The sequence below is a fragment of the Pinus tabuliformis genome, chromosome 9 (assembly GCF_031772625.1).
Source record: "Pinus tabuliformis cultivar Carrire ecotype Pingquan chromosome 9, CPIR1, whole genome shotgun sequence".
Classification (NCBI taxonomy): Eukaryota; Viridiplantae; Streptophyta; class Pinopsida; order Pinales; family Pinaceae; genus Pinus; species Pinus tabuliformis.
Window position 1 is genome coordinate 1,471,952,154 of NC_142307.1, and position 24,484 is coordinate 1,471,976,637.

At 33.5% G+C, this 24,484-nt stretch overlaps 1 protein-coding gene and 1 pseudogene across 2 annotated transcripts; both read right to left on the reverse strand.

Moving 5' to 3' along the window:
- Window positions 1-8,711: 8,711 nt before the first annotated feature.
- Window positions 8,712-11,392, reverse strand: LOC149154170 (serine/threonine-protein kinase-like protein CCR1 pseudogene; annotated as a pseudogene).
- Window positions 11,393-11,763: 371 nt separating this feature from the next.
- Window positions 11,764-16,400, reverse strand: LOC149154171 (uncharacterized). Of its 2 annotated transcripts, none has more exons than XM_089445209.1 (3): window positions 16,072-16,400; window positions 14,842-14,934; window positions 11,764-12,168 (listed from the first exon to the last, which is right to left on the reverse strand). In XM_089445209.1, the coding sequence occupies exons 1-3, from the start codon at window positions 16,108-16,110 to the stop codon at window positions 11,971-11,973; spliced, it is 330 nt and encodes a 109-aa protein (XP_089301335.1). In that variant the 5' UTR covers window positions 16,111-16,400; the 3' UTR covers window positions 11,764-11,970. The 2 variants fall into 2 exon arrangements, with proteins under 2 accessions (XP_089301335.1, XP_089301334.1); XM_089445208.1 differs by lacking the exon at window positions 16,072-16,400 and adding an exon at window positions 15,028-15,238.
- Window positions 16,401-24,484: the final 8,084 nt, after the last annotated feature.

Below are 24,484 nucleotides of genomic sequence, written 5' to 3' on the forward strand. Positions count from 1 at the left end.
GAAAGATGTCAGTTTCACGTTGAGGCAGAGCAAAAATATCCTCAGTCTCCAAATTGGCACTCTTACGCCTAGCTACAATGGCGTTATCGCATTAGAAATTTCCAAAGCAAAAAGATATTTTGTGGTCCATTGACAAAAAGGAGAGAAAAGTTGACTTGGATTTGCTCAAGATGTTAGCAGTTGACGTGAATTGTTGTGAAGCCAGACAAAAGCCAATCTGGAGCCACCATGTGCCTGAGATATTCCTCGACGCTACATCAAGTTGATCTCCTCCAAGACGAGCACTCACGACGCAATTCCTCTTCCTCCATGGCCATGAAATTCCTACGGATACACTCTGGAATGCAATGGTCAAACAAGGTGGCAATGGAATTGTCATCTAGGGTGGTTGGGGGCCTGCCTTGACATCATCCATGCTCTCGGTGATGGCCTTTCCCTATGTCACCACTCATGATTGGAATGAAAGTGCAAGAGGGCATAGAAACAAGGTCGGGAGGAGTGGAGTTGAGAAGAAGGGCAAGCATTCATAGAAGGAATGGTAGGGAGGACAGGTCACAGTGGGGTAAAAAGCCTAGATAAGAAGCAAGGTGGTCCTCTCAAACCGAGGTGATGGGATTCATGGAGTAATTAGGCCAGGAAAGTGTCATGTGAAGTTGAATTCCATCCACATGTTGGAAACCATTAGTTGGATAGGGAAATCACCCTCTAGTCACCCGGATGTGGGGATCAAAGGTCTCGTTGAGCCAGGCCTAAGAATTGGGGGAACTAGTCTGGGAGGTTCTCCATTGTAGGTGACCAAACATGCCAGCAGTTGATGATCTTCAATGCTTTGTTGGCTAGAAAGTCAGCAACTGTGTTGACTGTGCGCTTGACATGAAAAAAAATGATGGCCTCATTTTGAGTCAAAGTGCGGGCTAGATGTTGAAAGTGGTAGTCGATCCACCAGTCCAAATCCTACCTAATAGGAGGAGATCCATTATTGATTATTTTTTTCATGTTGATAATGATATGGGAGCCTCCTACAGAAATGAGAGGAAGAAGGTTATTGTTATGAGTGGTTTTGATTACTGCAATGAGTGCCTTGATCTCAACTACGTTGTTGCTTTCATGAATAATGTGACACATGTATATATGAATAACCTGTTCTATATGATCTCTGATAACACATCCAAAGCTTTCTTCCCCCGAATTACCATAAGAGGCTACATCAAAGTTGAGTTTGAAATTGTGGTGGGGGGGGGGGGAGACCAAGAGGAGGGGGAGGGTTGGATCTGGGTAGGAATTCTTAAGGGAGCTAGATAGGGGGGGTTTGAGGCTCCACCAATTGAGAATGTATTTTTCTGCAGGAAGGACTTGAAATTCCTGGGTGGTCCATTTGTTGAGAGCTTCTAATTCCTCCAAGTGCTTGTGTATGAGCAACCAAACTTCCTCTGGTGGCTCATGAGAGTTGGTAAATATCCTCTGCCTGCACTCTTTCAAAATTTCCCACACCAGGAAGAGAAGAGCCACGATCCAAATGTAATATAGGATGGATTTGGCAATGGCATCATTTTCCTCGATGGATGTTAGGAAATTGTGCTCTAATTTATGCCATAAGGATTTGGAAAAAGGACAGGAAAGGGAAAGGTGGTCTAGATTTTCTTGCTAATCTTTGCATAAAACACACGAGACAAAATCCTATTAGCATTGAATAGAAAATAAATTTATCATTTATTTTAATATTATTCTTCACAAACTATACATGGAAACATTAGAAATAATAAATTGTAAAAAGACTTCTGCTAGACAAAGAATTATGAATGTTTTAAAAGTGGTTAACTAAAAAATTAATGAGAGATCATACAACATTATCTTGTACCATAATTTAAGGGTTTTTCTTAGAGATGAATGAAAAAATGTTTAAGAAAAGCATGTCTTATCAATATATGTTAATTATTGAATAAACATTATATTTATGGTTAAAAAAGTCATCTTACGATGGATAAGAAATTTAAAGTGATAAAAAATGTGGATATAAATCTTTCAATGATTGGATGAAATTCCTCAATGTTCATTATGGATAGATGATCTAGGTCATAATTTATACATGGTAGAAACACATAATTTCATTATTTTCAAGGTAAGATATGGTCAAGGTTTGTAGGTATTTTAGCATTTATTTTGGAAAAATAAAACTTCTCATTTTCAAATATTTGAGAGATTCTAAGTTAGTAATTGATTGGGGAACCGTAAAAATGAACTACATAATTGTTATTTTTCCAATTATGAGCAAAATTAATGAAATAAAAAATGTGTTCTTTGTAATTATTTTTCACATATATACAAAGATCTCAATGTGGAGGCACACAAGTGTTTAAAAGAACACCTATCCATTTAAGAAAGTACATTGGTATTATTAAGTAAAAAGAATATAATATTAAGTAAAACGAAGATATTTTGATGGAAAAGTTTAATTTTTTTTTATAAATGAGGTTTTTAGCTTTGATGTTACTAAAAGGAAATCTAATTGTTCACAAAAGTCTATTGGTAAAGTAAAAGTTGCTAGAAAATATTCTTATAAAAAAGATTTGTTGTTTGTGTTTTTACTTATGGTAACTATAGATTTTAAATATTTTTTAACTAAATATAGTTATGTAGATTATCTTCTGGATACATGGCATTAGGTTTTTTTTTTGTCGACGTTTCGAACCAGCAATAGTGGTTCATAACTTTTAATTGTGAGTTATGAAAGAAAATAAATATTTCAAATTCTTCTTTAAAATATTAAATACATATTTTTTCCTTAAAAAAAATAAAATTTGTAATGATTTAATATTTTTTTTGTATTATTAAACATGCTTGTTTCTCTCTCTAAATAAATCATAATAATAATTATCTAATAAAACTCTTCTACTAGTTGAATTTTTAATATTTATAATTATAATTTATAAATAATTACACATATTTAATATTCAAATGCATATTATTATTTAATGAAACTCATTTTATAATTGAGCTTTTAATATTCATGACTATTATTTATAATATATAAATATAAATACACTTATCATATAAATACAATAATTTATTTTATACCCTAGGTATATTTCTTCATCCATAAGAATTAAAATACCAATTTTCACATAAAACTGGAGTTTTTTTTTCAAAGGAGAAAAATAACACATAACACTCTAACACATAATTGTCTAGTTATTTTTATATCAAAATATTCCTCATTAAAATTCTTTCTTAGATTCTTTCATATTCAAGATTCATATAACAACTCTACTTGTTTGATTTCTAATGCTTTTATAGTCTCTGAAGGCATCCTTCTTCTTAAGAGATTGCAAAGGAAAAAATAACTTCTTGACATATATACAATATTGTTCGCCTCAAACGTTACATGTTACATGGATTCTTTCTTAAATTCTTTCCTATTAAAATTTTGATTCATAAAACAAGTCTAATTGTTTAATTTCTTATGTTTTTTAAGTTTCTGAAGCCAACTGGATTCTTTCTTAAATTCTTTCATATTAAAATTTCGATTCATAGAACAATTCTATTTGTTTAATTTATTATGTTTTTTAGTCAAGCCAACTTTCTGAATTTCTACGTATTAAATTTGATCAAAGTATTGTCCCATATTATGAGTCTTTGTGAATCGATTGAGACTTTGTTGGAGATTGCAGAAACTTTTACTGGCGAACTTGAAGTCCCAAATTCATTTTTTAAGGTAAAGTTTATTCTTACATTATTAATGACATGCTATATATGATGACCATGTAAATTATGATTATTATTTAAAGAGAGGATTGGTGTTCTACTGCAAACGCATGTGCAGGTCAACACAAGAACAAGCAGTAACAAGCAGGTGAACAAGCAATAACAAAACCCAGAGTTGAGTTTCATATCTTACAATGCATTCTCCAACATAAAAATTGCTCCTTGCGATCCTCACCTTCGTTCAGTTCACCCGTCGATCCTCACTTCCTATCAGTTCGTCTACCAATAGTAAGTGTTGGATAGGTGTAATTAGTTATAACATTTCAATTTAATTCACAGAGCAACTGCCATTAGATTTTATTTACAACTCGTGAGGTGGGTTGCATTTGGTTGGAATTTGGAAATCGCTTTCAAAGTGTCAACCATCATTTTTTTTCACCTGAAACCTATCTTGTTATTTGACCTATCTTCTGAACAGGTAGTGAATGTTTTTGGGTTGTTTATGGAGGCTATAAATTTTCTCAGAGAGTTATTTTTCTCGGGAATCTAGTAATTTTTTTCAAAAAAATTAATCATAAAAGTGTTTGAATTGTTTTTTTTTATGGTGGAAATGGATTCAACAACATCAAAAACTCCTCGGTACCCAAACCTCGAGGGACTCCATGCTTATTAAAAACTTAAACTTATGATTTTTAAAAATATATACTGAGTTTTGAACAAAATTGATTAAGAAAAAAATGGTCGGAAAATGACCGTTTAGTCTACTATACATTTCCAAAATATTGAAAAACTATGAAAGTGATAGTCGTGAGTGTCATGTATGCACTTTAAATATGGGAAAGGAAGCACATGTTAACCTCCCTTTTGGTAATTGGTATTGGAAAGACATAGAAGCCAAAACACAAATTCGCACAAAACACATGAGTTGTGGCTCTTCTATTGATCACACGAAACTTGATTATTACAATGAACCTAGTGAAGGGTATTTAAACATTTTTGACTAGCGACTCGCCTAAAATAACTTGACATGCAACCCCACACTAAATTCAACTAAATTTGACTATGAATTAACTTGACTTAACTCAACGCTCGGTGAACTGACTCTCTAATTTTAGCCAACTCCTCATGTGGGAGTAATTAGATTATTTTAACACTCCCCCTTAATTACGACCGCAAAGCTAAGACATGACTCATGACAACTCAAACATGCCTCCTGGTCTATGTCTCAACTAGGCTTACAAACCCAAGTTTCTTTTGTGAAACTCAAACACATCTTTTGCTAATGGCTTCGTAAATATATCAGACAATTGATCACTAAATTTACAAGGCTTCAAGTGAACTTCTCCATTGCTCACCATTTCTCTAATAAAGTGATATCTAGTATCAACATGCTTGTTATTTTGATGATACACACTATTCTTGGATAATGCAATCACTGAGGTGTTATCACAATATATTGTTGTTGATCCTTCTTGCACTACAACAAAACCAGCGATTTGCGCCAGATTTAGCGCCAGATTTTAGTGCAATTTTTTTGTAATTGTGATGAGCAACCTGGCGCTAAATCTGGCTCTATTGTACAATTTTTAAAGCGTTCTTTTTTGCACCTGATTTTGCATGCTTTTTCACGCTAGATTTTGCATCATTTTTTACACCAAACTATGCATCATCTTTTGCATCAAATTTTGAACCAATATTTGCATCTTATTTTATGACAGGTTTTGCTTCTAGTTTTGTGTTATTTTTTGCATCTATTTTTCATTCTCTTTTGCTTCCTATTTTGTGTCATTCTTTGCTTCCATTTTTGCGCCATCATTCGCATCAAGTTTACACTGTATTTTGAATCCAATTTAACGTCTTTTTATGCATCCATTTTGTGTCAGTTTTTGCATCTAGTCTTACGCCAGATTTTGTATCTAAGCTTACACTAGTTTTTGCTTCTATTTTTGCACCAGATTTGGTGCCTATCTTTGCACCATTTGTTGAATTTGATTTAGCACCAAATTTTACATCCATTTTTGTGCCCATTTTTGCATCTTTTTTTGGACCATTTTTTACATCCACATTTACGTTTGTTTTGTCTCCATTTTTCCCATCTCATTTTGCACCATATTTTGCGTCATTTGTTTCATCCAATTTTGCATCATTTTTAACACCATCTCTTGCATCTAATGTTACATCATTTTGAGCATCCAAATTTGCATTTATATTTGCATCTTATGTTGAGTCATGTGTTGTGTCCACCTTTGCATCTTATTTTGTGTCTAATGGTACATTCAATTTAGAGCCATTTTTTACGTCTACTTTTGTATTTGTTTTTGCACCAAGTTTTGCATCCAATTTTAAGCTATTTTATGCCCCTTTTTGCACCATTTTTTGTGTCTACTTGTGTCCAATGTTGCACCATTATTTACACCCACTTTTTCATCCAATTTTGCATTTTTTTGGTGTCTAGTTTTACATCGTTTTCACCATCCAAATTTGCGTCTTTTTTTGCCTCATTTTGTGTCCACATTTGCATATAATTTTGTGTCTGAGTTTGAGCCTAAATTTGCATTTGATTAGGAATCATTTTTTACATCGAATATGGCATCCTTGGTTTCACCTTTTTTCAGCCCCATTTTGCATCTTGTTTTATGTCTTTTCTTACATCTTTTTTTTTCCTTTTTTGCGCCCAAGTTTGCATCCCAAATTTACACCATTATTTGCATCATCATTTGGCATATTAATTTGTAACGTTTTTTGCTTCTTTTTAACACTCAACTTTGCATCTTATTTTACATCTAGTTGTTGTCTTTTTTTGCATCTAATTTGGTGCCCATTTATGTGTCCTTGTTTTTGCCCAATTTGATATCCTTTTGTATGCCATTTTTTGTTCCCTTCTTTGTGTCAACTATTGCACAATTTTTCACTTCTAATTTAAAACGCTTTGTATGTCAATTGTTTGCATTTTGTATTAATTCCTAGTTTAACATCCAATTTTACTTTCAATTTTGCATCCATGGTTACATCCGCATTTGACTTCTTATATAGAGTATATTTTTCTTTACATATATGACCCCCTTTATAGATTCATAGTGAAATATATGATAGTTTCTAAATATCATTAAAGCAGATATCACAATTCAAAATCATTTGTAAAGAAATTTAAGAGAAATTGACAACATCCATCCAAAAAAATAACAATGTGTCATTAACAATTTTCAAAACATGTATACTAGCTATTGTCCCAAAAGGTACAAAGAGAGGCCGATAGGATTATTAAATTGGAATTGTTGAACTTTTATAGAAGAGTTAATTGGTTTGTGGAAAACCTTGTTTTCTTGCACTGGATCATTGTGCAATTACTTTTTTTTAGATGTTTTGTTTATATCTATATTACAAAGAACACATTGAATGTCTTATTTCATTTTAGAGTAAGTTAATTACCCAAAATCAAGAAACCTCTATAGATAGCCAAGCATATACGAAGCTTGCTAGTGACCAAGGCAATAACCACCATGACTATCCCCTACCAATATATTTCATTGAAAACCATAATTGTATATTGCATTTAGAAAGTCAAAACATAACATTAGAAAACATGTTGATATATTGCCATTAAAAAGTTAATTCCATTAGAAACCATGATATTATTATTATATTTTATAAAGAATAATATACATATATAGAATGATACTACATTGAAAACCATAATCGTATATTGCGATTAGAAAGTCAAAATATAATATTCGAAACCATGCTAAATATGACATTACAAACCTTAAATGTCAAAGGGAGAACTTAGAAGTTGGAAATTAAATGACCACAGCCATTCCGAAGACCATGTCTATAGAGACGTTAAAAAACCATGGTCAATGCCAAATTAGGAGGCCGGAAGGCAAAAACAAAAATAAGAAAATACCAAATCGTTGCTAACATTACATGTAGCAAGAATAAAAGAAGCACTTCTTCCCCATAGATGCCTTACAAAACGATGCGTGATACTATAATTTAAATGTGCAGATTAGCTGGGCTTCGCTTCCTCTCAAACAACCTGAAATTCGAGATTTTGCCTAAAATAAGACATTCAAATCCAAAATTTGAAAAATGTTCTATCAGTTTAGTTCAAATACGATAAGAAGACTAAATATGGAACACTCATCCCATAAAAGTATCCAAACTGGAATTCATCAGAAACAAAGCATATTATAAATAGAGACTTTAGGATATAAGTATTTTTAATGAGGCTTTCTGACAAAGTTATCCAAGGGAATTGCTTCCTTGCAATAGTTGCAATCATGAAATTGTAATTCCAAAGGGAAATGTAATATGATAAAAGATCATGAGTAACATTTTTTAAATTGTTGTCTAGCCTTTAGTGACTTTGAAGTATAAATCTCAAGATGAAGGTTGGAAATCAGAAAAAGAATATTTTGAATAAAATACTTGGTCTGTGTCCATGAGAGCATGGTTTACCATGTATAAAGCCTCAAATAGGAAATGCAGTCAGCGCTTATATATTAAATGGGCAAGTGGCCTGTAATGCCTTTTGGGAGGAACCTCATTATGGTTAAAGTGGCTTTAAACATGGTCAATTTGGAGACAATTTCAAGCAAATGAATGTGAACAGGGAATCTCCGTTATAGCTTAAACAATGTTTTATAGCATTACTAACGTGTTATTAATAATAATTATAAATACGTTCATACAAGTGAATGTGAACATGCAATCTGTACTATAGCTTAATGAGTATAAATACAATAGATGATACATACTGACAAGCTAGGCATAATGTTTTTCGATTGTGTTTCTCTATGATTACCCATGCAATGATTATAATAAATTAAGACTGAGATTTGTATACCCAACAACATGCTATGCTTAAAACTTGCATCATTTTTGGCATACATAACAAAAAAATCCGATGTTTACTCAAACTCAATGTTACAATAAACAGCTTATTGTTCTTGGTCTTTAGAACTATTACAAGAACGGTGCAATACCTTTTGATTGTGAAGAATAATGAATACAAACACTCAAATTGTACAGAACAGGCAAAAAAACAAGGACGCATTCTCTGGTACAATGTCCTAAAGAGTAAAAAGGAAAATGTCAATACCAGGTAGATGAGATGCTATTTGAACTTGAATTTTAGACAAAAACACCCCAGCTGGCTTTGCCCTCGAGGAAAAATAATTTTCAAGCAATAATCTTCAATTTGTCAAGAATGCTCGCAATCGTAGATAGAAAAGCAATACTAAGAGCTAGTTCTGACGAGTTGCTCCAACCATGTAGCCACATATGACATGGTTGGTCTTTCGTTTGGGTCTTGCCTCACAAAAAGCTATGCAATATCAGCCATTCTGAGCAAAGGTTACACATTTTGTGGTAAATCCACACTACGGTCTAGGATGATTGTTGCCTTTCCCTGGCTGATCACGGGTGCTGCCCATTCGACAATATTGGGTGGATCAAAATCTATATCATGTGCTTTTCTCCCACTCAGAATCTCTAACAAAACCACACCAAAGTTGTATACGTCACTCTTCTCTGTAAAATTCTGAGACTTGTAGTAATCTGGATCAACATAGACAACATCCCCTTTCTGGATAGGGGAAGGAAGACCTCTTTCTCCAGATATAGTTAACCCAAAATCTGCAACCCTGGCTCCCCATTCTCCATCCAAAAGAATATTGGAGGCCTTAATATCTTTATGGATGATCAGAGGCGATGAATTTTTGTGAATGTACTCAATGCCTCGTGTTGCTTGCATGGAGATTCTCAACCTCAATGTCCAACTGAGAGGAGAGAGATCTCCATGCAAATGATCGTGAAGAGTTCCATGAGGCATGAATTCATACACAAGAAGCCTTTCCCCCATCTCCTCACAATAGCCCAACAAATTAACCAAGTTGCCGTGGCGGAGTTTGCATATAATTTCAAGCTCTATTTCAAAATCTCTACTATTGCTATGGATTCTTCGAGCTGCATTAGCTCTTTTAACAGCAGCCTGTCTTCCATCTGGAAGAACAGCTTTATAGACAAATCCATAGCTTCATCGACCCAATTCGTTGAACTCTTTGAACCCATTTGTAGCATCTCGAAGCTCTGCAAGACGGAAGGCTTGCATCCGTATTAAGTCATTTGCAGTAGGCCAAGAAGTGGTAATTCCAGACGAAGGTGTTTGGACATTAAGATTTGGCTGATTTTCAGTATCTGGTTGCCCTATGCAAAAGGCACATTCACTTTGCCCCCTTTTTCTCCTTATTATCAAACAGAGAACAAAGCCTCCAATGAAAGCTAAAACAAACCCACAGGAAATTGACACCCCTAGAATAGTAACAAGATCCATATGCCGCTTCCTTTGCTTTGCAATACTTATTTGTTGTTGCTCAGTTAAACTAGATGGAGAGACTGCAGAGACAGGTCCATGAAACCCATCTCCACAAGCTTCTTGACAAGAACTATTTCGACATAGAGAGCATGCTGTGCAGACAAGATCAGCGTTCTCAGAACAAAGATCTGAGAGAAAAAATCCATTTGGGAAATTCTCCACACGAGGGGAACAGATATGCTCTTCTTTCTGAAGGCACAAACTCATCAAATCAGGCAATCCCATACCGCTAGCATTGAAGAAAAACTCCCCACTATGACAAGGCTCCCTGCTGCACAATCCTGGGCTGAAAAGCTGCAAAGGAGGATTATAACCCGATCCATTTCCCCAACAATCCACGATCAAGTTATCTTCCCTAATGCCACAAGTCACGATATTTGTGGAAGCTATGCCCAGAAACCCGACATCTTTTGGAATTGAAGACTGATTGAAACTTCCCCAGCATTCCATGCAATGATTATCTTGGCGGATACCACAAGAATGTTTTGAGCCTCCTGCGAGGGCTATAAATCAAGTTTTCTCTGGTGGGCTTCCCTAGTTCATGGAATTATCCCCCCAGCATTTGACTTCTGAAGTTGTTTTCACAATTCCGCAGACATGATTTCCTCCAGATACAAGGTTTTGAAATTTGTAGGGGGGAGGGGTAGTGATATTGAACTGTGGAGATGGCGATCCCCAACAGAATGCCATTATGTCCTGGTCTAATCCACATGTGAGATCATCGCCTGCAACAATGGATTGCAGGGCGATATTGGGATGCGGCCAGAGTGATCGGTATAAGGATCGTTGTTTTGTTGTATTTTTCATAGACCAACAGTCCATCATACCGGGATATTGATCCAAATGACTACGGATTCCACAAGCATGGTTTTGCCCAGATTCAATATTTGAATAACGCCTGTTTTGGTTACTTGGGGGCACAAGATTAGTACCTGTTTCGTTGTTCATCCAGTAAAATGGTCTGAAAGTGTTAGCCTGCAGTCCACAAAGGAATCCACCTCCACCGGAGAGTGCAGCCAGAGATGGGCTTGAAGTAGCATCGGTAGCTGGTGAAGTGTTGTTTCTCCCCCAGCATGTTATATGCTGCTTCCCACTTGCATCAATGGTACAGAACACGTTCTCGTCTCCGAAGGATGCTGCTATGGGAGACATGGCTCCATTTCCACACACGCCGTCAATGCAAATGAGCAGAAAACAGATCAATACTGGTCCATAGATACTGCTACATGACCACCCACATGACTGAAATTGCCCTGATAGGCCGAGCGATCGCTCAAAAAGAATGGGAAACAGCAGTAAAAATATGTTGCCATGCTAAGAGATGCTAAGAGGGCAACTCAATCGATATTTGGAAAAAGCAGTCACACTTCAAAATCAACGGTGGAAAGTGTCTCCCCTGATCCAACGGAGCAGGGTAAAAGTGTTTTATATTGATAATGTGTTTTGGCAGTGTTTCAACAGGAAAAAGCTGTAAAAATATCTTGCCATGCCACAGAGGTGAAAAGCAACTCAACTGATATTTGGAAAAAGCAGTGACACTTCAAATCAACGGTTGAAAGTGTCTCACTTGATCGAACGGAGGAGGGTAAAAGTGTTGACAATTGTTGATGCATAAGAAAGGCCTATCGGCCTAAAAATAGCAACATAATACTAATAAAATCAGTATTATTTTTAATCAAAACAACTAAAATTCAAATATGATTAACAAATCAAAATATTTCATGAATATCATTATTCTACGATAAATTAACAACATACATAAATCAAACTCATCGTATGATTACAAAATCAAAATGTCTCATTGATATAGGGTAAATTCACAACACCCATCTAAACATAACAATGTCATTCTACACAATAATTTATTCATAAAAAATAATGCATGTGCATGCCTAGCTACCACCACCAAGATCATCCTCATGATCATCTTGACCATCCTCATTACTCTGATCCACATCATCACCAACACCGCAACTATCATCATCATCTCCTCCTTCACCACCATCATCCTCATCCTCATCCTCATCATCTCCTGATATATGTTGAACATAATTTGGATCATCGTCTTGGCAATCATTACCTATAGCATTCTGACAAAAAAAATCAATATTACATGTTAGTATTAATTACATAACACAACGCATGTTTTTGTTATACAATGTTAACCATAAAATGAGGTAAGATATACTAGCAATTGTCCCAAAAGGTACAAAGAGAGGCCGATAGAATTATTAAATTGGAATTGTTGAATTTTTCTAGAAGAGTTAATTGGTTTGTGGAAAACCTTGTTTTCTTGAACTAGATCATTGTGCAATTACTTTTCAGGAACACATTGAATGTCTTATTTCATTTTAGAGTAAGTTAATTACCCAAAATCAAGAGGTTAAGTTAATTACCCAAAATCAAGAAATCTGATGTGTAGAGATGATGACGCTATCATTTGACAATCACAACGTTGGGAGAATACGGTTGGATTTGGTTTCATGAATGAGTTTCAGATTGATATTAATATTTTGATCTCACATTGCTTTGGTACTCTAGAGTCTACACTGCTGGTAATTGTAGTGAGTTGTGTCTCTGTGTATCTGCGAAAGCCTGCATGCATTTGAGATTGGAATTAACTTTTACTGGGTGCTGCCTATTCTAAGTGAATTAATTTCTAATCATTTTTCAGTTTTATAGGATGAGTCACATGACATGACCTTGTAATTGGGATTTTTAATTCTCAGCACTCTGTTTATACTATATGACTCAGTACTAAATATAACCGAACAACTCTAACTGTAATTTCATGCAGACGGTATCAGCAGAGGCTCATGAAATGTATGATACAGCATTGGCAGGATTGACATATTGGTGCCCCGATATGAATATATATCATGATCCCAGATACGTCAACCGAGGAAGACACTCAAATCAGTTAGGCTTAGAAAATAGTTCTAGAATTGACTACATAAAATTTGAGAGGAAGAGTACAGGGCAGTAATCAATTTGTATCTCTTTGGAGATATATTTCTAATATTATGTGTAAATTGAATATACTATAAGGCAGTAATATATATTATTTTTGATATATATTTCTAGTATTATGTGTAAATTGAATATATCATAAGGCAATAATATATATTATTTTTGCGATACATTTCTAATATTATGTGTAAATTGAATATACTAAAATGCAGGAAAAAAAAAATTATAAAAAGATTTAGTAATTCACATAAGTACTTTAAAAAGTATTACCACACAATTACAAGCAACCAAGAAACTTGTTAAAAATTAAATTTCATAAATAATAAAATACTCCTCCGGAGATATTACTGCATGGCAGTAATCAATTTGCATCTATTTTGCGATATATTTATAATGTTACGTATAAATTGAATATTTTGAGGGAACTCTCATCTATTATGCGAATCTTTGCAATTACAAATTTTTTAAATGGGTTAATAAAATCAAGATTAAAACAAATCTATGCGTACCTAGAGTTGTAGAGTTGTAACTTGGGGGTAGAGATTGAGCTGTAGAAACATCAGGCGGAATAGAACAGAGCTCACGTCACAAAACAATATATGCGGCTGTGAATTCTTGATAGCAAAGTCCAAGGACATACACTTCAAAGCACATTGGAATGCTGGACTGGGTTCTAATAACAAAGCAGAGGCTATGGTTTTTCTGGATGATGTGGTTTATATAATTTCTCAATATCTCAAAGATCCATATTTATGGGATACAAGATTATTCTGGATCATATAAAAAGCAAGGCTCAGATTAATCAACCTGCATTTCTTGGTTGGTTAAACAAAATTAGTTGGTTAAAAAAAATTCAATGCTTCTGGACTTAACCAGAGAATACCCAAACAATCATACTGGCAGAGAACACAACCAGATTGCAGACAAGCTCTAAAAAGAAATCTGCTAAATATCATGGGAGAAGTGCAGCTGGATATAATCATGGAAAACAAGAATATTGGCACAGTGGAGTGTACGTTTCCTACATAGTCAATTCATATCGTCTATAATCCCCTCTTTTTAACAACAGTTTTGGTTTTTTTTGGTATGCTACAGGATGTCGACATCAGATGGAGTCTTAAATATTACAAGTACTCTATGCATATGGGTTATTATGATTTCAACATTAGTTTAGCAATGGAGTTTAGTTGTTTGGAATTATCTTTTACTCACCTGCTACTCACTCTCATGCAGCTCTTATGTGGTTTATTTACAGCGTTATGTACATGACTGTATTTGTTCTTTCATAAGGAACTGGCTGAACTTACATTCAGGATTATCTGGGTTTATTCTGATAATTCTGGTATATATAATGCCATGATGTACATGGTCTATGTGATTAATACATATATAGCTTTCTTCATGCTGGAGAAAAAGAACATAGCTCACGTCTATGACTGTAAGAGAAATCGCAACCTACATTATCACAAACAAGAAACGGGAAACTAAAGGACAAGATGATAAAAAAAAACATTAAAATTACTTTAAGAACTCATTTACCAGAATACCAAGTATTCCAAACCGATTCTTCTTCCTAGCAATTTTATTATATTCATGAAAAGTCAACAATATATTAATGAACTATTGGCTTTAGCATGCAACAAAACAACAACAACAAATTAACAATTTAATGAAAGTGTTGACAATTGTTGATGCATAGGAAAGGCCTATCGGCCTAAATATCTAATAGCACTAAAAAATAAAATGAAAATATGGTTCAAAAGTATATTGGAAATCCAACTAAGATTACATACCATAGAGTCCATCCAAACAACAAATTCAACCCATCTCTTTTGCTGCAGCACCTCCTTTTCCAAATGATTTGGAGGTCTTCCATATTTTAGTTCCTATCAATCAGTAAATAGGGAGAAATTAGATAACAATGACTTTCTTCTAGTACAAAATTTATTAAAAAAATATCACATGTTTAATATACTTACAAAGGTTGTTATCAGTGCTTTTAAACCTTTTTGGCCACTACGATGAGTGACTTTTGTCTTGGTTAACCTCGCCTTGGATGCCTTGTCCTTAAACATAAACCAATTCAATTTATTTTCACACAAATACATGTCTAAGATACTTATAAGTATTAATACATTCTAAATAATGTTTAATGAAAAATTCAATACCTGAATGCTCTCATTGCCGGCTTTTCTTTGTGCATCTAACTTCTCATATGATTTTACAAGTTCTTTCCATACTTTAAAAGGTATGTCAATAGGTCTTTGTTTCAGTCTTTGATCTTGAGGCATTTTTTTAATTTTTCTTGTTTGGTTGCAACGAAACCTCTTACAATTGAGCGACATTTACAATTTTATCTTCTTAACCGACCAAACGGTACCAAATTCATTCTCTATGTCTTGTACCACCATCTTTTTTAGGTGAAGTGGAATCTTGGAGAATGTGAGGTGAAGATGATCTCTAAATCGTTGAAGGCAGGAGTCCTTTAGCCTATTTAAGAATTGTTTTCTTGCATCTGTCCTTCTTATCTCCCCTAAGACAGGGTCATACTCTATCTTGGTACCTAAACTACCAATAGATGATGCATAAGTTGAGGATGAACAAGAATTTGCAGTCCCAGGAGTTGCCATCACACAAGATGTTTCAACACAATGTTCTTCATTATTGGTGTTTGATGTCAATAACACTTTTTTCGATTTTTTTCTTGATCCAAGAGAGGATGGGGAACTAATGGATTCTCGTAAAGCTTGTTGATTACCTGGACCTAGTTGATTAGCTTCAGGGGATTTTGTCTTAAGAAAATGGATTAGGGATTCAGCATCCAAAGCTTGAAGTTTTTTGAGTCCTTCTATCCCAAAAACATCTTCAAGCAAGGACTCCATTATCAGATTCTTTCCCTGTCCAAATTTCAATGATTTACCACAAAGTATAATTATAAAATTATAATTCTAACTTCAAACCTTAAACAAAAAATAAAACATATTATATTATGCAATTATTCTATAAAAACAAAGTAAGCTTACCTTTTCCGATCCACTTGCACCTCCTTCTCCACTTGCCATATCCTCAAAGTAGAAGAGATCGATAGAAAAGGATGTTCTCCCTTAAAAAACAAAGGATTGAAGGTGAATAATCTCAAAATGGCTCTCTAGGGCGGAATTTGCAAACAACTTAGTTAAAAATCCAAGTGACAATTTCTATTTTGACAATTTCTTCCTTTCTTGGAATCAGATTCTCCAGTGCTAAATGATAAAATGGTTCAGCTCTTATGCTGTCATGTATATAAAAGACCTCATGCCATTGTTCCCCCCTTCATGTTTTTTCCTAAAAAAACATTACCCTTTTTACATAATTACAAAATATAAAAAGCAGCTGATTTTTACATACTTACATAATACAAACAGCAGATTTTTAGCAATTAGAAATTAGATTTACCAAATTTCCAAATGTTTTTTATCTAATTACAGAACATAAACAGCATCAGATTTTTACATAATTACATAATACAAATAGCAGCAGAATTTTACCAATTAGAAATTTCTAAAGATCTACAGATCTACACAAATAGTAGGCGATATTCTAAAGATCTACACAAATTTATATATGCAAACAACATGGTTTTTCTACCACCTGATCATAAGTTCAGAAGCCGCCTAAAGAATCAATTTGATGGAAAAATTGAAAATAAACCTCCTCCCAAGGTTATGGGTCCAGCTGATTGGCTTAAAATGTATGGAGATGATGAATCAAAAGCTTGGAACCATTTTTTTCGTCATGATCATTCAATTGAGGAACCAGAACAAGTTATGGTTGAAATGCCAAAAGGAATGAAAAGGAAATCCATATTTTATGATCTCCCTTACTGGAAGGATCTATTAATACCTCATTTACTAGATCCTATGCATGTTTTCAAAAATGTCCCTGATTCTATTTTTCGACATATATCTAGCAAAGATAAAGACACTTTATCATCAAGGAGGGATATTGCTCTTTCACGTACCAAATTTGATAGAAGACACTTGTGGCCAAGTAAGGAAAATGAATCATATGCAGAAGCTCCATGGATACTAAAAAGGAAAGAGTTAGATCAACTAAAAAATGTGATTTGTTCAATAAGAACACCCACTGGATATGGATCATCATTGAATAAAGCTTTTACAGTAGAGGGACATATCACAGGATTCAAAACACATGATTATCACAATTTTATGAAGGTATTAACATCAATTAATTGTTATTCTTATCATTTACTTACTAAAACTTATTTTGATATATTATGATAAATCAATACTAGTGAACTATAATAATTTGGTTTGATAGCATATCATGCCACTAGCAATAAGAGGGGATTCATGCCTTACAACTGACTTAAGGAATGCCATATGTCGATTGTCAGCCTTTACGAGGTATGTGGTCGCTTGATATTTACAAGGTTTTACATGGTATGAAATGTTCCTCTATATGATACAATGATATATTATATCTCATTCTAAATGTCACTAAAAATTCATACTAACTTAATGACAATATCTAATTAGGTGGGTGACCTCTAAAGAGATCCATGAGTCTGAAGTGCCAAGATGGAAGAAAGAAATCACAGAAATTATATGTGTATTTGAAAAGGAGCTCCCTACAAGTTTCATGGACCTACAGGTCCATTTACTTATACATCTAGTTGATGACATTGAAATGGCAGGTATCATTTCAACAAGATGGATGTTTTTCTTTGAGAGATACATGAAAACCCTAAAAAGATATGTCCGACAGAAGGCACATCCAGAGGGTTGCATGGCTGAAGGGTATGTACTAAATGAAGCATTTTTCTTCCTATGTGAATTCCTTGGTAAAGATTTTGAAGATGGTGCACAATTTTGGGATCAAGAACGTGCATCTGATATTATAGATGGAGAAAAGCCTCAAACTAATGGTGTTCAAGAAGTAATTGGTATGTAAAATATTCATTATTATAGTTATTTTAGAATCATTTACTATATCATTTTGGGCTTCCTGAATTGAAAGAATAATATTTTAAGTTTGAATTATAAATGTTGATTTTTAATAGGTGTTGATGAAAGTGTTGTGCTCAACAAATTTGTCCTCTACCAAATGGAATTCATGAATAAATGGATTGATATGTATGATATAAAAAGGAAAGAAGTGTTAGAAGCAAGGAAACAATTTAAGATATCAAACCCAAGGAATACCCCACTTCCCACTAATATTTCTGGTCAATGGGGAAAAGAATGCACAATAGAATGGGTTTCTAAACAAATTCAAAACCAAATAGATGAGGAAGGAATAGATGCAAACATAATAGAAGATGAGATCAACATGTGCAGAAGATGTGAAAAAAGGTAAATTTTGAATTATTACAAAATGTTGCTTGAATACATTAATCACATTGTTAACTATTTAACTATGCACAATCATATTTAATTTCACTCAAGTAAATGGCTTGTCACAGGTGAGGAAGTATCCTACAATGTGGGCATACGGTCATGATTATCGTGTAGAAAGAGTAGATGCAAAAAGATGATCCTTCGATTGTGGGGTCATGGTTGATTTCGAGCAATCAAGTCGAGCAAGTTCAAAAGATAAAAATGTTATTGAAGGGAATCTTCAATACGTTGGAAAAATACAAGAAATTATTGAGTTAGATTACCGCTCTTTCAAATGTATTATTTTTAAATGTAAATGGTATGAAGCATTTGACAGGACACGGAGTCATGATATCCATAGTGGATTGTTTTCTATAGATTCATCAAAATACCTACCACTGGATAAGGAGCCCTATGTTCTACCAATTCATTGTGAGCAGGTATTTTTTCACTAAAAAAATATAAGAAATATAAGAAATAATGGTTGTATGTAATTTTGTAATTCATTTTTTATTGTGGATATATACATTCTCATTGATAATAAAATTTGATACCACTGGAGATCTAATATATTTATCTTCTTCACATGTAGGTTTTTTTCTATGAAGATATTTTGGATCCAAAATGGATATTTGTCATTCATTATGATCCAAGATTAAGGCATATATTCGAAGATGCCTCAATCAATACAGAGAAAAGTAATGATGACCAACCAAATATAGTTCAAGAATCGGGGAACATAGAACAAATTGGCATCAATGATGATGTTCAAGACGATGATGTTCAACCAGAGGACTGTGAACTAGATGATGGTGACAACATTCCTTTAGCAGTATGGAGAAGCAGGGCTAGAGGTGTATTTTCACAAAATGATAAATTAGATGAGGCAATTCACCATGACAACCATCAATTTCCAAAGGCAAATGATCTTATAGAAGAAGGCAATATTGATGATATACAATATGAAGATCAAATTAATAGATCTGGTAACACTGATATTTTTTATCTAGAAACAACTTTTATTGATACAAAATATGACGAAGGTGAAGATGAGGATGATCACAATATGACTTTAGCAGAATGGTTTAGGAAGAGTAATATTAATTTCTTGCAAGAACATATGAACATTGACAAGGAAGCATTGGAAGACATCGATGCAGATGATAACATAAATGAAGACTTCTAGATAATTTACAGGGTATGTAATTCATGTTTAAATAAGGACAATTATTATGTCCCATTTTGAAATGATTCATTGTTATTTGGTTGTAATAGTCATTTAATTACCATGTTTAGAACTCATAATCTAAATTGGTGTTTTGAATATTCTTATAGGTATACTCATTACTTGATGCAATTAATGTCATTAAAATGTATGTTAGTTAATATGGTTTGTTGGTTGGAAATAACAAGCTCAGTTAGTTATATAAAAGTTACTATGGTTAGTTTCATCTATTAGTTGAAAATGGTTAGAAATGATATGAAGTTATCACTGAGACAAAATGAAAATAATTTATGTGATTATAAATTGTCACATATTGTGAATATAGACAAATATAGCTTAACACACAAATATAACTTGTTAAGTTGAATTTATGGAATTAATTAACACAAATATATTAAACTACACTACAAAAAAAAATTGAATTATTAAGGATATTTGGATGGGTAATGAAGGTGATTCAAATTGTCTACTGAGTTTATTCATTTTTGTGATCAATAATAACTTTCCCACACGCAGGTAATATTTTCCCCATATAGGGAATCCCTAATGGCATAGGGTCCCTATCATTGTATTGTTGTCATCGTTATCATCATTTAATTATCATCCTCATTGCCATTGTCATCGTCATCATATTCACCATCGCTACCACTATCATAGGTCATTTTTGATGACGATTATCATCATATCTTCCTTGGTTTCTAATATATATATGTATATGATGATGGTGAGAAAAAAAAAATCATTGGTCATAAAAGGTTACCATACTAGACTATCTTTAAAGGTAGATCAAATTATTTTTTTGCACACTTCCAAAACATATGGTTTCTATTCCGAGGTAGATCTTGAACACATTGATGAAGGCAACTTTGTCTTGGATGTATCATCCAAGCATTCTGTATATTTACAAGTTCACTTGTCATTTTCATTGTTTTTTAAAATGTTAAATATTTTCACGCATGATATACTGAATAGTTAATGGACACTACAAATAGTTTCCACGGTTGATATTATTCTACTTATATGCTCTTTGTAACTGAACAAAATTATTAATTTTGTCTTGAAAATTAGACTTGTAGCACAAAGAAAATGGTTGGGAATTATTTAATGACTATATCAATTCACAACTACTAACAATTGTTTTTGCTTTCTCCTTAAGTTTTGCAACCCAATTTGACTTAAATTTGCTTAACAGTGAAAAACCATTTGTCAATACTTCAGGTTTTACAAAATTCCTATAAACAACTATATCTACTTGGTAATCTAAAAAATATCAACAAATTCACAATCTCATATATTAGTCAGAAGAGGCCATCGTCAAAGTGAATCAAATACCAAGAATGATCTATGCCTGCTAAAACCTATAATCACATTGTTTCCCTAATAGCAACTAAAAACTTCTATACCCAGTTGTTGAACTTTTGCAACCAATTATAAACCTTCAACAAGAAGTAGTTTTCTAACGAGAATTATTGCCATATCTTCCTTGGTTTTACGAGGAAAAAGAATTAAAATTTCATTTGTTATCAAAGGTAAACCAAATTCATTATTTGCATACTTCCAAACCTAGGGTTTCGTATCCAAAGTAGATCCTAACCACATCAATGAAACAAACTTTGTTTTTATGTATCATCCAAACATTATGTACAATTACAGACTCACCTCTAATCCATTGTTTATAAAAATGTTGAATATTTTCATACATGATATACTGAACAGTTGGACAATGAAAATAGTTGTCATCGCTATTCTTCCATTTATATGCTTTTTGCAACTTATTTGAAAGAGCAATTTTGTCCCAACAATTAGACTTGTAGCATAAAGAACATGGTTAATACATATGATTAGACCAAAAACTAGTTACTACCAAAATTCAACCAAAAAAAATATTACTGCATAAAAATAGAATTAAAAACAAAAAATATAAAAGCAAAAAATTCCCAAATTAAAAATAAATAAATGATAAACTTTTTTTTACCAAAATTTAGTGATTTTTTTGGTGCTAATACTAACATCACCATTACAACAAGATATTTTTCTAGTGCTAATACTGCCATTACAACAAGATATAAGACGGATATAATGCAAAAAGTTTAATAATAATATGTATGTAGAAGATGGTCTTCAGACTGGTGAATTCATGATAATCAATGGGACTACAGTCAAAATAATTGGATGTTATATACTTTTTTACATAGATTGTCAAAATAATTGCATAAATCGGTTTTTTTAACCAAAATTTAACAAAAACTTTGCTAGTGCTAACATTAGAACCACCATTACAACAAGATATCTTTCTAGTGTTGACAACACCATTATAGTAAGATACCTCAAGAGAGACAGAAAATCTAAAAAGTATGATAGTAATACGTATCCAGAAGATGGTATTGAAACTAGTAATTGTTCACGAATCCATAAGATTGTAAGGTCATTCTCATTATCATAATCATTGTCATCATCATCACATCCTTGTCATTGTTATTGCCATCATTACATTATCATCATAATCACCATTCATGCCATCATCATCATCATTATGGACATTGTTTGCAATTGTTCATAATTGTAGATGTTGTAAGAAATATCATCAACCCAAAAAATGTGATCAGTGCTAGAAAAGGGTTGTTTAGGACACATTGATATACGTAAGAGAAATAACAACTCTATTTTGAGAGATGATCGATGATGATCATCATCACCATTATCATCGTCATTGTCATTTTTATCATCCCCATCATCATCATTAATGTAATTTCTATCGACATTGTTGTAATCATCATCATCATTCATGCCATTATAGTTTTTGATGATGACCTAGATGAAAATGATGATGATGACACCAAAGATAATGCTTATGATTATGACAATGACAACATCTAAAATTGGGAAGATTCGCCAACGTCATTAGCATCGTCATCATCATAATCATTGCCATCATCATCATTGTCATTGTAACCACTATCGTCTTTATCATCATAATCACAATTCATGTCATCGCCATCATCTTCATTTTCATCATTGTCAATATTATTGACATTGTCATCAATTGTTCATAATTGTCAATGCCATAAGGAATATCATCAATGCAGAAAATATGATGAGTGTTGGAAAAGGGATGCAAAAGCGAACATAGAAATGGGGGCAACAATAGAAGTAAAATTGGATGAAAAGTGGATACAACATAAGTAGATGCACACCAACATGAAAAACCTGACACAAAAGTGGAGGCAAAAGTGGAAGCAAACATGGGTCCAATGGTAGGTGTAAAACTTGGCACAAATTGTGGTGAAACAAATGTGGATGCAACAACGGACAAAAAAGTAGATGCAAAAATGGATGAAACAAAAGTGGATGCAATAGGGGATGCAAATGTGGAAGCAAATGTTGTTGCAATGGTAGGCGCAAAATATGGTGCAACAAAAATGGATGTAACAATAGACAAAAAATATGCAAAATAAGATGCAAAAATGGATGTAAAAGTGGAAGCAAACATTGATGCAACAGGCAAAACAAAATTGGATGCAAAAATGGATACAATGTAAGTAGATGCAAAAGTAGATACAAAACGAGATGCAAAACCCAATGCATAAACCTGACACAAAAGTGGATGCAAAAATAGATGCAATATTTGATGCAAAAGAGGATGTGAACATGGATGCAAAATTGGAAGCAAACGTGGATACAACAGTGAGTTCAAAACATGGTGCAAATTGTGGCATAACAAAAGTGGATGTAATGATAGATGCAAAAAAAGAATCAAAGTATGATGCAAAAAGTGAAATTTAAAATGGGTGCAACAGTGGATGCAAAATTGTGTGCAAAAGTGGATGCAATAGAAGTCGATGCAAAAGTAGATGCAAAACGAGACACAAAACCCGATGCAAATCCTGGTCCAAAATTGGATACAAAAATGGATGCAAAAATAGATGTAGTAGTTGATGAAAACCTAGATGCAAATGAGGATGCAAACGTGGATGCAAAATTATAATCAAAAGTGGGTGCAAAAGGAGGTGCCAAACTAGGCGCTAATTGTAGCACAAAAATATTAGATGCAATAGTGGGTACAATAATAGATGCAAAAGAGGATGTAAATATGGATGCCAAACAAGATGGAAAAGTGGATGCAACAAAAGTAGTTTCAAAATTATATGCAAAACTAGACACAAAACTCGATGTAAAACTTGGCGCAAAAGGGATGCACAAATGGATGAAAAAATGGATGCAAAAAATGATTTAAAAAAGGATGCAAAAAAGGATGCAAAAGTCGATGCAAAAGTTGATGCAAGTGTAGGTGCAAAAAGTGGATGCAAATGAGGATGCAAAAGTATGTCAAACAAAATTAGGTGCCAAACTTGATGCAAAACCTGGAACAAAACATGGTGTAAAGGATGACACAAAACTTGGCATAAAATTTGGTGCAAAACGTGGTGCAAAACCTATTGCAATACCTGGTGCTAAACTTGGTGTAAGATTTGGTGCAAAACTTGATGCAAATTTTGTGTCATGTTTTGCACCATATTTGATAAATGGATGCAAATAGCACCAAAAATGGGCTCTAGATGCAAAAAAAGAAGTAAAAATGGATGCTAATCGTTGGTTTTGTTGTAGTGTTGTTTCGACTTGATTCCATCAAATACTCTTCTTAAACACACTGCTTGACATGTTGCTAATGTTGTTGCTACATATTTTGCTTCTGCTGACGAAAGTGTCACAATAGGTTTCTTCTTGGATGCCCATGTTCTCACACTTGAAACAAGATGGAACACATAACTAGAAGGGTTCTTCCTATCATCCAAACAAACTAAAAAATCACTGTTGGTGTATCCAATAAAATCC

Excerpts from the sequence above, each read along its gene's own strand:
- LOC149154171 (XM_089445208.1), bottom strand. The coding sequence starts at position 15,156 with ATGTATTTGTGTGAAAATAAATTGAATTGGTTTATGTTTAAGGACAAG. Across the intron at positions 14,935-15,027 it reads AAGCACTGATAACAACCTTT|GAACTAAAATATGGAAGACC; the intron begins GTAAGTATATTA and ends ACTGATTGATAG. Across the intron at positions 12,169-14,841 it reads TTGTTTGGATGGACTCTATG|AATGCTATAGGTAATGATTG; the intron begins GTATGTAATCTT and ends TTTTTTTGTCAG.